At 40.9% G+C, this 15,192-nt stretch overlaps 1 protein-coding gene across 2 annotated transcripts in view; it reads right to left on the bottom strand.

Moving 5' to 3' along the window:
* Window positions 1–64: 64 nt before the first annotated feature.
* The window catches only part of MCUB (mitochondrial calcium uniporter dominant negative subunit beta), a 126,641-nt gene continuing 111,513 nt past the window's right edge, over window positions 65–15,192 (bottom strand). For both annotated transcript variants that reach the window (XM_017509500.2, XM_017509508.1), the window contains 4 exons: window positions 5,092–5,252; window positions 2,946–3,149; window positions 2,225–2,341; window positions 65–277 (listed from right to left, as the gene is read on the bottom strand). In XM_017509500.2, the coding sequence (XP_017364989.1) occupies window positions 200–277; window positions 2,225–2,341; window positions 2,946–3,149; window positions 5,092–5,252 (560 nt within the window). In that variant the 3' untranslated portion in view covers window positions 65–199. The remainder of the gene's footprint in view (window positions 278–2,224; window positions 2,342–2,945; window positions 3,150–5,091; window positions 5,253–15,192) is intronic.

Here is a 15,192-nt window from a genome sequence, read left to right as displayed (position 1 = left end):
CTAACATTAGCAAATCATAAAAATCCACAAAGTAAAAATCTCAGTTGCGAACTTCAAACAATACTTCTGTTTTACAAGAATTTATTAACCAAAGAAACAATTGAACAATCAAATTGAAGTGAACCATGGGACTCAAAAACATCTTAAGTTGCAAAATCAATACATAATGGAAAATCCAATGACATTTAAAAATGTAAGATTAATTCTTTTCATTGAGTTCCTCTACTTGCATTTGCAAATAGAGAGAATGGTGCACCTGTTTCAGGGATTCTTTAGCCTGTCATGGGAAAAAGAAAAAGCATGTGGTCAGAAAGAATGAGAAACATACTAACATTACTGCTTGAGAGGAATTCTATAAACTTAACATCTCCTTACAGCAATAAAATATTAAAACTATTACTGGCAAATGGCTAAACTTTTTTTTTTTTTTTTTGAGATGGGGTTTCATTCTGTCACCCAGGCAGGAGTGCAGTGGTGCCATCTTAGCCCACTGCAACCTCCACCTCCCTGGTGCAAGTGATTCTCCTGCCTTTGCCTCCCAAGTAGCTGGGACCACAGGTGCTTACCATCATGACTCCCTAATTTTTTTTGATTTTTTTTGTAGTGATGGCGTTTCGCCATGTTGCCCAGGCTGGTCTTGAACTCCTGGACTCAAGTGATTTGCCCACCTTGGCTTCCCAAAGTGATGGGATAAATATTTCAATTTTATATATGGATCTTTTAAACTCTACTTTATTACCTTAATAAAACTTAAAGTGTTATATTTAAAACTTTTTTTTTTTTTAGAGATAGGGATCTTATCTCACTCCGTCACAGGCTGGAGTGCCATGTGGTGTGATCATAGTTCACTGCAGCATTGAACTCTTGGGCTCAAGGGATCCTCCTGCTTCAGCTTCCTAAGTAGCTGGGGCTACAAGCATGTAGCTGTAAATTGGGGCTACAAGCACCACACCCGGATAATTTTTTAAAAACATTTGTAGAGATGAAGCCTTCTCTCCAACTTGTGGACTCGAGAGATCCTCCCACCTTTGCCTCCCAAATCATTGGGATCATGCCAGGCTTACCTTCTAAATCTCAAATACACTGTCCTATATAAATGAGCTGAAAGAATATTCCTTAGCCTTCTCAGATGGGATTATTCAAATATAAGGGAATCCACAAAAAAAGATTTTTAAAGCATTGTATTTTTCCTACAGAAAGATTATATGAAATAAAAAATATTTTTAAAAAGGCTTGGCTGGACATGGTGGCTCACGCTTGTAGTCCTAACACTTTGGGAGCCTGAGACAGGTGCAACACTTGAGGTCAGGAGTTTGAGACCAGCCTGACCAACACAATGGAACTCCATCTCTACTAAAAATACAAAATAGTAGCCAGGCGTGGTGGCGGGCACTTGTAATCACATCTACTCGGGAGGCCAAGTCAGAAGACTTGCTTCAACCCAGGAGGCAGATGTTGCTGAGCTGAGATTGTGCCACTACACTCTAGTCTGGGTAACAAGAAAGCTCCATCTCAAGGGGGAAAAAAAAATAAAAATAAAGGCTCTATGATTTTTAGACTACAAAATTTGAGTAATTCTTTTTTAAATTTTAGGGATGCATACTAAACAAGCATGCATTGAGCAATGGAGGATATTTTTATCAGAACTTTTTTGTTATGAAATTACTGATAAAAATGAAAAATCCAGTGATGTGCTGAGAAGTCACCATCTGAACAAAGTTAATGAGTAAGTTGGGAGACCAGAGATAACTGCCTGACAAACAGATTGTGAAAAAGTACTTAAGAATATAGACTCCGAAATCAAACTTGTGTTCATACCATGGTTCCTTCACTTTATAGCGGTGTATACCTAAGCGACTTTCAAAAGGGAAAAGACAAAGGGAGGAATACTATGATTCTTCTATCTTTAGGGAAAGGAAACGTACATGCCTTAAATTCCTTATCATAGTGTTTGCCTTCCTAAAATTCTAATTTTTATTTACTTAGAAATTCATTTAAAAAATTTTAACACACGCATTTAAAGTTATCTTCATGTAGGGAAGAGTAAAACTGGGATATGAGATTAATATGAAATGTGTCAACTGTTTCAATGAACAATCCCATAGCACATAGAAATCTAGGACCAAGATTTAACTTGTGAGGATGAACCACCAATTGTGTCTCCCTGATACTAAGTTCTGGCTCCCAAACAAACCAGCCGTAAGATGTATTTGTAGTACAATACCTTAGCAAGGTCATCTTTTAACTTGTTGTATTGCTCCACATCAAAATGCTGTTGCTTCGATTTCTTGTGGAAAAACTGAAGAAACTGCCTACTCTTAACAGCTGAGTAAGTATAATCCTTAAAAAAACAAAAGAAAATAACATGTTTTGAATGAACATAACGCCTCTGGCAATAAAGATACTTGACTCAGCAACACCAAAGCAAAAGAAGGCAGATGAATGAATAAAATATTTGCAGTGGTCATGAGGGTAAGCATAACCCAACACAAGTAAAACATTCAGTCTCATTTAAGATCTGCTGCTCCTTTCAAAAGCAGGCAAACTTGAAAGAGAAATGAAACATAATGGGAAAGCAGGGGGAAGAAAAAAAGGGAGATTGTTGGCATATTAAATAACCATGAGACAAAGTTAATGTTACTGAATGTTTTGCAATGCAAATTCAGGTTTATTTATAAATGAGAGCACAGAGAACACAAATTTGACATGTTTATCCCAATGGAGGAATTTCTGTGTTATACTAATTATTTCTCCGTAGAAGTTATATATAGCTTCTCTGTGAGTCTTCATCCAGTCTCGTGAAAAACAATTAAAAAAATTTACCAGCTCATAGAAGCCCAGATGGCAGTAATTCAGTAAATAAAAAAGCTTTATTGTTGAATGCTTAGATAAGACATTATTTGCAAAGATGTTCTGATTTACCATTTTCCTAACAAACTACTCACCTGTCGAGTGACTACAAAGTATGCAAAAAAGACCATAGAATTTGCAAATGTGATGAAGTATGTAACTGGTTCCATGATATCCCAGGAGTACACCCACCACGTGAGCCAGGCCAGTGCCCCACCCTGAATGGACAGCAGTGCCAATCCAGCCCACAGGAGTCCACTGGTTTTGGCTTCTGAATGAGCTTCGATTCTAGCTTTCACCTGAGGGGGAATGAAAAACTGTTAATTCCGTTTACAAATACACCAACTAAAGGGGACAATAAGCAAGATGAAAAGGAACTCTTACTTTGAAGAGGTCAGATATATGGAAAAACAATAGAAACATACATGAATGAGTTACTCATTTCCAAGTCAGCTCATTAATCTTAAAAATTATAAAGGTAATAACTGCCCTTGAAAAAATGAAACTTATAGAAAAGTATACAATGAAAAACTCAGAAGTCATCTTCTGAACTCCAACTAAAATCAGAGGTCTATTTGACCTAGCAATTCCACTTCTAGGAATTCATCCTGCAACTCCCAACTGCATACACAAAACCCATTACAGATTCATTCTTAATAGCAGAAGTCCAAAATAATCCATATGCCCATCAAGACATTACACAACTGTAACAAAGCTCTGTGTCAATAAGGGGAGATTTCTATAATACACTGGGAAAAAAGATGAGAATAGTGTAAAATAGTGTGCTTTCTTTTCTGAGAAAGAACAAAATAAGAATATATTTGTATATAGATAAAATCTGAAATGATTCATAGGTGTGGAGAATATAGTAACTGGGAGGATAAGGTGGGAGGAAAATTTTAGATTAAAAAAAAATTTTTAAGACAGTGTTTTGTTCTTGTTGCCCAGGCTGGAGTGCAATGGCGTGATTTCAGCTCACCGCAACCTCTGCCTTCTGAGTTCAAGCGATTCTCTTGCCTCAGCCTCCCAAGTAGCTGGGATTCCAGGCATGTGCCACCATGCCTGGCTAATTTTTGTAATTTTAGTAGAGACAGGGTTTCTCCATGTTGGTCAGGCTGGTCTTGAACTCCCAATCACAGGTGATCCACCGGCCTCAGCCTCCCAAAGTGCTGGGATTACAGGGGTGAGCCACTGCGCCCAGCCAGGTTTTAAAATTTTAATCCAAGTAAATATATTACAAGTAAAGAAAAAAAATGGTAAACAAAAAATAAAAGTCCCTCTCTCTGCTATCCTCCAAATATGCTTAGAGGTAATTGCTATTAAAACTTCCTTATATCTCCAGAAACTTTCCATTCATATTCAAAGATACACATATACCTTCCCATTTAAATAAAAATCACAAATGGGTAAGTCTAAAGAATGCAATTCTTTCCCTTGAAACAAATTTCCCCAGCTATCCCCTCAAATCAAAGTTATTTTTTCCACACTATTGATTAACTTGAGGCTAGCCATTACCAGCTTTCCAGCTGCAATTCTGTTAGGCAGAGCACAGGTGCTGGGCCTATTCTCTAAAAAGGAAAGGGAGGTAGGACTCCAGCTAGTGCTTCCCTGCTCTTATTACACTTATTCACAGGGACATTATGACTGATCTGTGGAGAGGAAGCAAGGCATAGCGTTTAAGGTGGCAGCTCTCAACACAGGCCACGTGAGCTCAAGTCCAGGCTCTACCATGTATTAGCTATATACCTTTGTTGCTCAGTTTCCTCATCTGAAAAATGAGGAAGATAACAGTACTGAACTTATATGTTTGTGAGGAATAAAGAGAAAATTAGCATATGGAAAGCATTCAGAAAAATGCTCACATGAGGAGCACTTAAAACATACTAGGTATGATTTTTTTTTTTTTTTTTTTTTGAGACGGAGTTTCGCTCTTGTTGCCCAGGCTGGAGTGCAATGGCGCGATCTCGGCTCACCGCAACCTCCGCCTCCTGGGTTCAGGCAATTCTCCTGCCTCAGCCTCCTGAGTAGCTGGGATTACAGGCATGTGCCACCATGCCCAGCTGATTTTTTGTATTTTTAGTAGAGATGGGGTTTCACCATGTTGACCAGGATGGTCTCGATCTCTTGACATCGTGATCCACCCGCCTCGGCCTCCCAAAGTGCTGGGATTACAGGCTTGAGCCACCGCGCCCGGCCACTAGGTATGATTTTTAAACATACTCAACCATGATGTTTCCTAACCTGTTCAAGGGGCTGCAGCTGTTCCTTCAGGTGGTCAATTTTCTCCAATAAATGGTGCTCTCTCTTTTTCTGAGACTCTTCTAAATGCAGGACTGTAAATAATCCATGAACCAAGGATTTCATATGTTCCATCTCAGCAGTGTGCTCATTACTTGTTTTTTCTGAGAAAAGACACAAGGGAAACATGCCAGTCACCACATTGTGCCTGCAGGGTGTGTAAGTCTTTCCCCAATTATCTTTCCAAATATTTTAGGATCCACAGGGTAAGGTAGCTGGCCTACAAACATGTAAACAAAGGTGTAATATACATTTGAAAAGCAGTTCAAGTGTATGTTCTTTTCAACAGAGAGTCACAATAAAAGTGTGGATCTGAAAGGCAGTTCATATACAAGTTGAAAAAAAGTAACCAAAAAACATGCCACTTTGGCATAAGGATTATTTTGAGCTGAAGGCAATTGAGAATAAACAGATATAAGAAAGGCTCTCTGGCCTCTCCCTATTTGCTTAAAAGCAGGACACAAACTGACAAAGACTCTCTACCAGGAAAAACACTTTAGATCCTTTTCAGCTTAGAGATTGCACCAGAGGAATCTACATGACAAACTTTAGTAGCTTTTAACTACATTTAACTAACTTATTTGCTTTTCCACAATTTGCTGCCCCTAGAGACTCAAGGCCCTTTTCCTTTGTATTGTCACAACTCTAAAGATGTACTGTTCTTTGTAGAAGATGCTCTATCATCTGAGGTTCAGAGCCACCTCTTTGAGAATTACTCATTCCCTGGATACCTCCCATGTGTCTATGAAATACACTCATTACTAAACTACTGTTTGTTTTTTTCTTAGTAATCTGTCTTGTTACAGGAGTCCATCCCAGCTAAGAACCAAGGGAAAAGGGAAAATTATTTTTTAATATTTACAGGAGTTAAGAGTTTCAGAGTTTTTAATATAAAGATTTTTGATTACAGACTTCCCTCTTCCTGCCTTCTCTATGGGTTTTTATAAGTCCATATAAAATTAGGCTCAGCCTATGAGAAGTCCTTCAGGTTGATACCTTTCTTAGGGCTGTAATTTTTCATTACCTTTCTTAGGGCTGTAATTTTTCATTATCACTGTAAGGGAACCTGAGGGAGAGGGGCCTTCCCACCAGGCAGCAGATGCGTGTCTAGAATCAGTATCAGCCTAGTGAGTTTTCCAGTTTGTGTCAGTAGTCCTGAAGTCATTTTTCTTCCATCACTACCCAATTCAAGACTGTTGTGTCTTTACTCTCTTCCATATTCTAAGCTATAGCTGCATACAGGAATGAAAGCTAGGCGTTCCCTTTTAGGCTTTGTCCTTTTGTTAATAAAAAATGTATTGATACATAAAAGATCTATATACAGAGAAAAGGCATAGATGGGACAAAATTTGGTCCAAAACTGTAAAGTATATAATAAAGACAGACAAAGCTGGACACTAAAACAGCAAGGGTAAATTTTATTAACTATTGCAATAGGGTCCAGCGTGAACTGAACTCAACTTCCATTTGTGCAGAGGTGACTTTTTTTTTTTTTTTTTGTTAGACAGAGTCTTGCTCTGTCAGCCAGGTGCCAGGCTGGAGTGCAGGGCATGTTCTCGGCTCACTGCAATCTCCACCTCCTGGGTTCAAACAATTCTCCTGCCTTAACTTCCCACATAGCTGGGACTACAGACGCACACCACCATGCCCAGCTAATTTTTGTATTTTTAGTAGAGATGGGGTTTCACTATGTTGGCCAGGATGGTCTCGATTTCTTGACCTTGTGATCCGCCCACCTTGGCATCCCAAAGTGCTGGGATTACAGGCGTGAGCCACTGTGACCGGCCGAGGTGACTGTTTTAAAGAAAGAATGACAGAATAGGCAGGGTGAACAGCAGGGGCTTGAACAGAGTAAGGGAAGTGAAAAAAAAGTGGGAAGTTGGTTAATGCTACTGGGCCATCTGGGTTTGTTAACTAGCAGCTATCCAGAAGAGAAACAAACTTACCATATCTTATGACAGGATGCCAGTCAGAGCAAGGCACCCACAGGTTGGGAGTAAGAGCAAGAGTACATCCTTGAACATTAGCATTTCAAAGATAGACTACCAAGTCCTTGAGAAGACAGGTCTGGGTAATAAAAAAAATTTATACCTCAGGCTGGGTGCGGTGGTTCATGCCTGTAATCCCAGCACTTTGGGAGGCCAAGGTGGGTGGATCACCTGGGTTCAGGGGTTCAAGATCAGCCCGCCCAACATGGTGAAATGCTGTCTCTACTAAAAATACAAAAATTAGATGGGAGTGGTGGTACACACCTGTAGTCCCAGCTACTCCGGAAGCTAAGGCAGGAGAACTGCTTGAACTTGGGAGGTGGAGGTTGCAGTGAGCCGAGATTGCGCCATTGCACTCCAGCCTGGGGGACAGGCTTTTTTGAGACTCTGCCTCCAAAAAAAAAAAAAATCATACCTCAAAGCAGGAGAGAAGGTTCATAATTGCAAGCTTTCTGAAGTAACCGCTTGTCTAAGTCTACTTAGTGCTGCTATGACAAAAAACCTCAGACCCTGTAACGTACTAAGAACAAAAATTTGTTTCCTTACAAAGAACAGAAATTTGTTAGTGGAGGCTGAGAAATCCAAGATCAATGAAGTCCTGCCCTCGTGGCTTTGCCAAAATACAGCATTGTATTTTGGAAGTACAAACACCAGCTCTGAGTTTGATTTCAGACTCATAGCTGGAGGAGAATTTGCTTCAGGATGAACTGTGCTTGATTCTTGCCCATATCTGATTTAGATGAGACTTTGGAATTGGACTTTTGAGTAGATGCTTGAGACTATTGCGATGGAGTGAATATATTTTGCATGTGAGAAGGACATGAATTTGGGGAGCCAGGGGCAGAATGCTATGGTTTGAATGTGTCTCTCAAAGTTCATATGTTAGAAACCTGATCCCTAATGCAAAGGTATTGGGAGGTGGGACATTTTAGAGGTGTTTAGGTCATGAGGACCAACATGAATGGATTAATGTCATTTTCATGGGAGTGTGTTTGTTATCTTGGCAGTAGGTTCCTTAATAAAGGACAAATTTGGCACCTGCTCGCTCTCTCTCACCCATGTGATGCCTTTTGCTACATTATGACACAGCAAGAAGGCCCTTACCAGAAAATTGGTTCTAGGAGTGGGATTATTGCTATAACAAATACCTGAAAAGGTGTAAGTGGCTTTGGAATTTGGTAATGGGCAAAGGCTGGAAGAGTCTGGAAAAGCAGACTAGAAAAGGCCTGCATTATCAAGAACAGAGTATTAAGGGCAATTCTGGTGAGGGCTTGGAAGTTCTTTGTAAGTCCATAACAATAATGGTGTTTATTCCAGCTTCCACTAAGATATTCCTCATTTCAAAAAGCTTATCAGATTGGCCTTTGCCATGTGTATTAAAAAGATTATATATATATTCTTTGCCATATATGTCTCTACTAAAAAGATTATATATATATAATCTTTATATATATAGGGTTTTACCATGTTGGCCACACTGGTTTCAAACTCCTGACCTTAAGTGATCCACCCGCTTGGCCTTCCAAAGTGCTGGGAATACAGGCGTTAGTTACCAGGCCCAGCCTACCATCTATATTTCTACCAAGATTTTGATCATGACCATTTAAGTAAATCTCTAAAAATTTTCAGACTTTCCCTATAGCTATTGTCTTCCGTGCCCTCATCAGAATTGCCCTTAATACTCTGTTCATGGCAATATAGGCTTTTTCTAGTCTATTATTCCAAACTCTTCCAGCCTTTGCTCATTACCAAATTCCAAAGCCACTTATACCTTTTCAGATACCTGTTATAGCAATAACTCCACTCCTATTACCAATTTTCTGTCTTAATATGTTTTCTACTGAAATAGCAGAATATCACAGACTGGGCAACTTACAAAGAACAAAATTTTATTTCCTCATGGTTCTGGAATCTGGGAAGTCCAAGACCAAGGTGTTGGCATCTGGTAAGAACCTTCTTGCTGCATCATCCCATGGCAAAAGGGAAGCAGAGAAAAAGCAAGTGTGAATGCACAACAGCATAGGAAGGGGCCAAACTCCCCCTTTTATAAGGAAACTACTGCCATGATAATGAACCTCTCCAGTGAAAATGTCATTAATCTATTCATTAGGGCAGTGTCTCCATGAGCCAAACACCTCACAGTAGGCCTTACATCCCAATACCACAACACTGGGGATCAAGTTTCTAACACATAAACTTTGGGGAATATATTCAAAGTACAGAATTACTCTAAAGATGAGGTTCTATGGCTTACTGACCTATCACCAGGTTTTGGCTGGAATAAACAGTAAATTTTCCAGATGGTATTGAGTTTTCTCAGACAGGCATTATAAGGGAACTGGAGTTGTCATCCAAATGATGTGGCCTTGAGCTATTAGAAACTATGCAAATGTTTGTTCAAGTCTTAGTGTGTGTGGTGTGAGGGGGACAGTATTGACAAAATTTGTGCTGAGAGTTGACAGTTTTTATAGGCCATGGTTAATGCCTAGTTGAGAATAGGGTTCAGAGGAACCTGAATAAAGTTTAGTCAAGGGGAGAGTCTGTCAAGTGGCCATGAAATGTTTATCTGAGTTCAACAATGAGTGGCCTTGGCTCTGCTCTTTCCGAAACATGGGCACCACAGAATTCATTAGTCACACCACCAACCTAAACTGACTCATACCATTTGTCTGTGGCATCTCCTAATAAAGCCCAAAAATGAGAGATAATTATTATTTTTCTTTTCTTCAGAAACTGCTTATTTCTTGTATATGTGTTTTCTATGTGAACTTAATTTTTATAACCCAAATTTTCAAATCCAAATTTGCCATGTTTTAGGAATATTTTATTTAAATGGAGTTTAAATAATTTTTTTGAAAACTCCAAGTTTGTAATTTCATAAATTTCATGTTAAGCCAGTATGATTCCTCTGTCATTGTTTTCCTTCGAGCTATGCTGTGTCCCTGTTTACTTTACACTGTGAGACTTGGCAAGCCTGATACAGTTTTCATAAGCTGAGGCTCCAGTGAAACCTGGGGTCACTGACCTTCTATCTCCAGGGAAGCTCCTGCCCGAGGAGTTCAATCCCAACAAACAGCCCTTCAGGCAGCAAGAGGGGTTTTCTAATGAGCTGGCAAGAGCGGGGAGGTCGTGCTTTATCCCACTTGGACCTAAAGCTTACAGTCTATGTGGTGGTTTGAGGGATGGGAAGGTCACATAGAGTAATGGGATGGCCTGTAAACATCTATTTTCACTTGTTTGCTCATACATGCAACCCAAAGAACAGGAAGTGAAAGACCTTCCAGGGTGTGAGAAACTCACTAGATATGGGGTTTGGGAGGCAAAAAAAAGAAAAAAGAAAAAAAGGAAAGAAACTCACTGGACATGAAAGTTGTATAAAATCTTTAACAGTGATTTCCACTTCCATATTTTTCAATTTCTGTTCCCCTTCTCTCTTTGAAGTTAAATACTACCCTGATGTTAAAAGAGAATTCAGAATGGAAGAAAGTTTGTAAGTGTTAAAATGAGTGATTCTTTTTTTTTTTCCTTTGGGACAGAGTCTTGCTCTGTTGCCCAGGCTGGAGTCCAATGGCATGATCTCGGCTCACTGCAACCTCCACCTCCCAGGTTGAAGCGATTCTCCTGCCTCAGCCTCCTGAGTAGCTGGGATTACAGGCATGCACCACCACACCTGGCTACTTTTTGTATTTTTAGTAGAGATGGGGTTATACCATGTTGGTTATGCTGGTCTCGAACTCCTAACCTCATAATCCACCTGCCTTGGCCTCCCAAAGTGCTGGGATTACAGGCGAGAGCCACTGTACCCAGCCTGAGTGATTCATTTTAATTTCTTTATTCTTGTTTATATTTGAAAATCCCATATAATGTTCAAACATACAATTTAAAAATTTTTAAAATTATTTTTGTTTGAGAGATCCTCAGAGAAATGGCTAACAGTGATGGCTAACAGTACAGAAATGGCTAACAGTACAAGATCAACCTGGATTATCTTTCTATACCAAAAAGTAAGAAAGTGCTTACAAAAAATGCGGGAGAGGGAGCAAGTAACAAAGACACAGGAGTCACTGGTGTTCAAACTGTACCAGATATGACTAGCTGGAGCTGCTCCAAAATGGAGGACTTTTTAAAAAATCAATTTCTTATCTAAATTCCCTCCCTGTTGATGGCTCTTGCCTGATCTAGAATTTGGTTGCAAAATGATGATTTTCCACCTCCAGAAACCATTCCACATTTACCAGTAGATGCTCAGCATCTCACTGTAAGTAAGAGCCTTCTATTATTTGTTGATGTATTTTATCACCAATTTATTAAGGCATAGACTTATGAATTTCTTCCCCCTACCCTTAACAGTCTATAATTGCGGCTTACTGGGAGAAGCCTCAGGAGCCAATACTAGCAGGAATTCTTAAACTGTAATTGGTAAATTGCTGGACACTCAGTATGAACTAGCTTTGAAGTAAAAACTCCCACACTTTCATGAATTTTATCTCCTGGAATCTTCACGGTGAAGATCAGAGATCAGAGAAAAATACTGTCCCTGCTCTGGGCAGGAGGAAAGGAAAAATAACCATTCTGACATAGCACAGCCCTGAGCACATGTCCTCCACAATAGGAAACTACTAGAGCCTTATCTGACCTGGAAAAAGGGCAATTAGTCAACTACAGACCCCTCTAGCCTTACTGTCTCACACTGGAAAATAAAAGAGGTTAAGAAACTCTTGTAAAGGTTACAGCCTAGAGATACAAGCCCAATTAAAAAGATATATATATTTAATAATAAGATTATAGAATGATTCCTCTCCTCAATATCTTACCACTACATTAATAGAACTCCAATTCTATTTGAGAAAGAATTTATAGCGGAACCCCAAACATCAGTAGAAACAAAAATAAGAACATTAGAGGAAAGCCTCTGATAACCTACAGCTACAGCAAACATTAAACATCTAACTCGTAAAACTTAACATAAAACTTTATGTGAAGCAACATAAAACTTTATGTGAAGCCACATAAAACTTCAGATTAAAGACCTGTTCAGCTCACTTTCTATTGCCTGATACATCATGTCTAGCTTTCAGCAAAAAATTTAAAGACTAGCTAAAAGGCAAAGAAAAAAACAATAACAATCACAGTCTGAAGGGACAAAACAAGCATCAGAACCAGGCTCTGATATGGCAGAGACTTTGGACTTATCAGAGTAAGATGGTAAAACAATTATGATTAAAGGCTCTAATGGAAAAAAGTGTACAACATGCAAGAAAAGATGAGTAATGTAAATGGAGAGATAGAAACTTAGAGCCAAAAGGAATTGCTAGAAATAAAAACCACTGTAACAGAAAGGAAGAATGCCTTTGATGGATTCATCAGTAGACTAGACACTGAGGAGGAAAGAATCAGTCAGCTTCAGGGTATGCTAACAAACTTCTCAAACTGAAAGTCAAGGAGAAAAAAGAATGGAAAAAAAATCAACAAAATATCTAGGAACTGTGGGAAAATTGCAAAAGTGTAATTTAGGCATAATGGGACTACCAGAAGAAGAAAAAAGATAGGAAAAGCAGCAATATTTGAACTAATAATGGCTGAGAATTGTCCAAAAGAATACTGCTAGTGGCCGAAATGGTAGTTCAAGATGAAAAAAAGCTCTCTCAAAGAAAGAGTCAAGACTTCCAGTTTCCTATCTGACATATAAAAAACTCTTAAGGTGGCCGGGTGCGGTGGCTCCATACCTGTAATTCCAGCACTTTGGGAGGCCGAGGCAGGCGGATCTTAAGGTCAGGAATTCAAGACCAGCCTGGCCAATGTAGTGAAACCCCATCTCTACTAAAAATACAAAAAATTAGCCAGGCATGGTGGTGGGCGCCTGTAACCCCAGCTACTTGGGAGGCTGAGGCAGGAGAATCACTTGAACCTGGGAGGCAGAGGTTGCAGTGAGCGGAGATTGTGCCACTGCACTCCAGCCTGGGCAACAGTGTGAGACTGTCTCCAGAAAAAAAAAGAAAAAAGAAAGAAAAAAAAAAAAACCTCAGAAGTTGTCACTCTAGCCTAACAATTAATAAGTGGCTGAATACACTGAAAATCAACAACTCTTCTTGATGCATAAGAAAACTAAGGTTACAGGGAAAACTGCTATCCTCAGAATTGAAGAGATAGATAAATACAATCACAAGTTAGTGAAAGCAGAGACTCATGAGTAGAAATCTGCAAAGAATCAGTACCAGGGTAGAAAAACCTGAACTGTATGTAACTGACAAACTGCTGGAGGCTCAGTGTGGACAACTCGAAATGTAAACACTTCAGGGAGTCCCATAGGTGGGGGCATACCCACACTTTTGTGAGTTTTACTTCTGGGAGCTCTACTAGGTTCTCACAGTGAAAACTGAAGAAAAATCTCCTTCTGGTGGCCGGAAAGGAAAAGTAGTCATTTTGAAATACACCAGAGAATTCTGTTATTCTTTCTTTTGAGACAGTTTCTCTCTTGTTGCCTAGGCTGGAGTGCAGTGGCCCAATCTCGGCTCACCACAACCTCCACCTACAGGTTCAAGTGCTTTTCCTGCCTCAGCCTGGAGCTGGGATTACAGGCATGCACCACCACTCCCGGCTAATTTTATATTTTTAGCAGTGACAGTGTTTCTCCATGGTGGTCAGGCTGGTCTTGAACTCCCGACCTCAGGTGATCCGCCCACCTTGGCCTCCAAAGTGCTTGGATTACAGGTGTGAGCCACCGCGCCCGGCCTATTTTTATTTTTTTGAGACAGAGTCTCACTCTGTTGCCCAGGCTGGAGTGCAGCAGTGTGACCTCAGCTCACTGCAGCTTCTGCCTCCCGCATTCAAGCGATTCTCCTGCCTCAGCCTCCCAAGTAGCTGGGGTTACAGGTGCCTGCCACCATGCCCAGCTAATTTTTGTATTTTTAGTAGAGACGAGGTTTCACCATGTTGGTAGGCTGATCTCTAACTCCTGACCTAGTGATCTGCCCACTTTGGCCTCCCAAAGTGCTGGGATTAGAGGCATGAGCCACCGTGCCCTGCCAAATTCTGTTATTCTTAACAAGGATTGTCCACAAGGTAAATTATTTTTCCAGAGCCTAACCTATCGGGATTCCATTAGAGCTTAGCTAACCTAGAAGAAAAGAAATGCCCAGCTTCAGCACCCTATAACCATCCTATCCCGCCTAAGGTGAAGGGGGGTGGGGGAAGGGCTGAGAAGCACTTGTGAAGTTCACAGTCCAGGGGCACAGGCTCACTAAAAGACTGAGACCTAGCCCTCTTAATCATAGGACTACAGAACCCTTACCCTCCATACCTTACTTTATCACTATATTACAAAAGGCTTATTTACTGCAGTTCCTTTATCCAGTATATCATATCCAGCTTTTAACACAGAATTACAAGACTTACTAAAAGGCAAAAAACAGCCGGGCGCGGTGGCTCAAGCCTGTAATCCCAGCACTTTGGGAGGCCGAGGCGGGTGGATCACGAGGTCAAGAGATCGAGACCATCCTGGTCAGTGTCTGGTAGAGGACTTTTGGCCCCGTTCCCCAGCCATGTGGAAAGGGCCTAATTCCCGATAAAGAAGGCCCTTCCTCCCCCACAGGGAGGGTCCCTTATCTCACTCTATCCTGGCCGGGCCCAAGACCAGCAAACTTCCCGCCCAGCGGCCCACTGAACCAATCACCATCCGCCCCACCAGCTCTCCCGTAACCTCCCTCCCGTCCCACAAGCTCCAGCCCGGCAGGCTTCCTGCCCAGCAACCAACCTAGCCAATTACTACCTGCCAGGTCAGCTCCCCTACCGCCCCAGACCCTCTGTCCCTATAAAGTCGACCGAACAAAGAAAGCGCGCGCGATTTCTCCCTTCCCGCTTGAGTCGCCCGGAGATCCCAATAAAGTCGGTACCGGTCACCACGCGTCCTGCCTCGAGTCTATTGAGCGCCTGCCTCCGTGGGTCGGGGTCCCACAGCCGGGGTCGCACAGTCAGCACGGTGAAACCCCGTCTCTACTAAAAATGCAAAAAATTAGCTGGGCATGGTGGCACGTGCCTGTAATCCCAGCTACTCAGG

The sequence above is a fragment of the Cebus imitator genome, unplaced genomic scaffold (genome assembly GCF_001604975.1).
Source record: "Cebus imitator isolate Cc_AM_T3 unplaced genomic scaffold, Cebus_imitator-1.0 Scaffold17, whole genome shotgun sequence".
Taxonomy (NCBI): domain Eukaryota; kingdom Metazoa; phylum Chordata; class Mammalia; order Primates; family Cebidae; genus Cebus; species Cebus imitator.
This window is presented reverse-complemented; position numbering and strand designations above follow the sequence as displayed.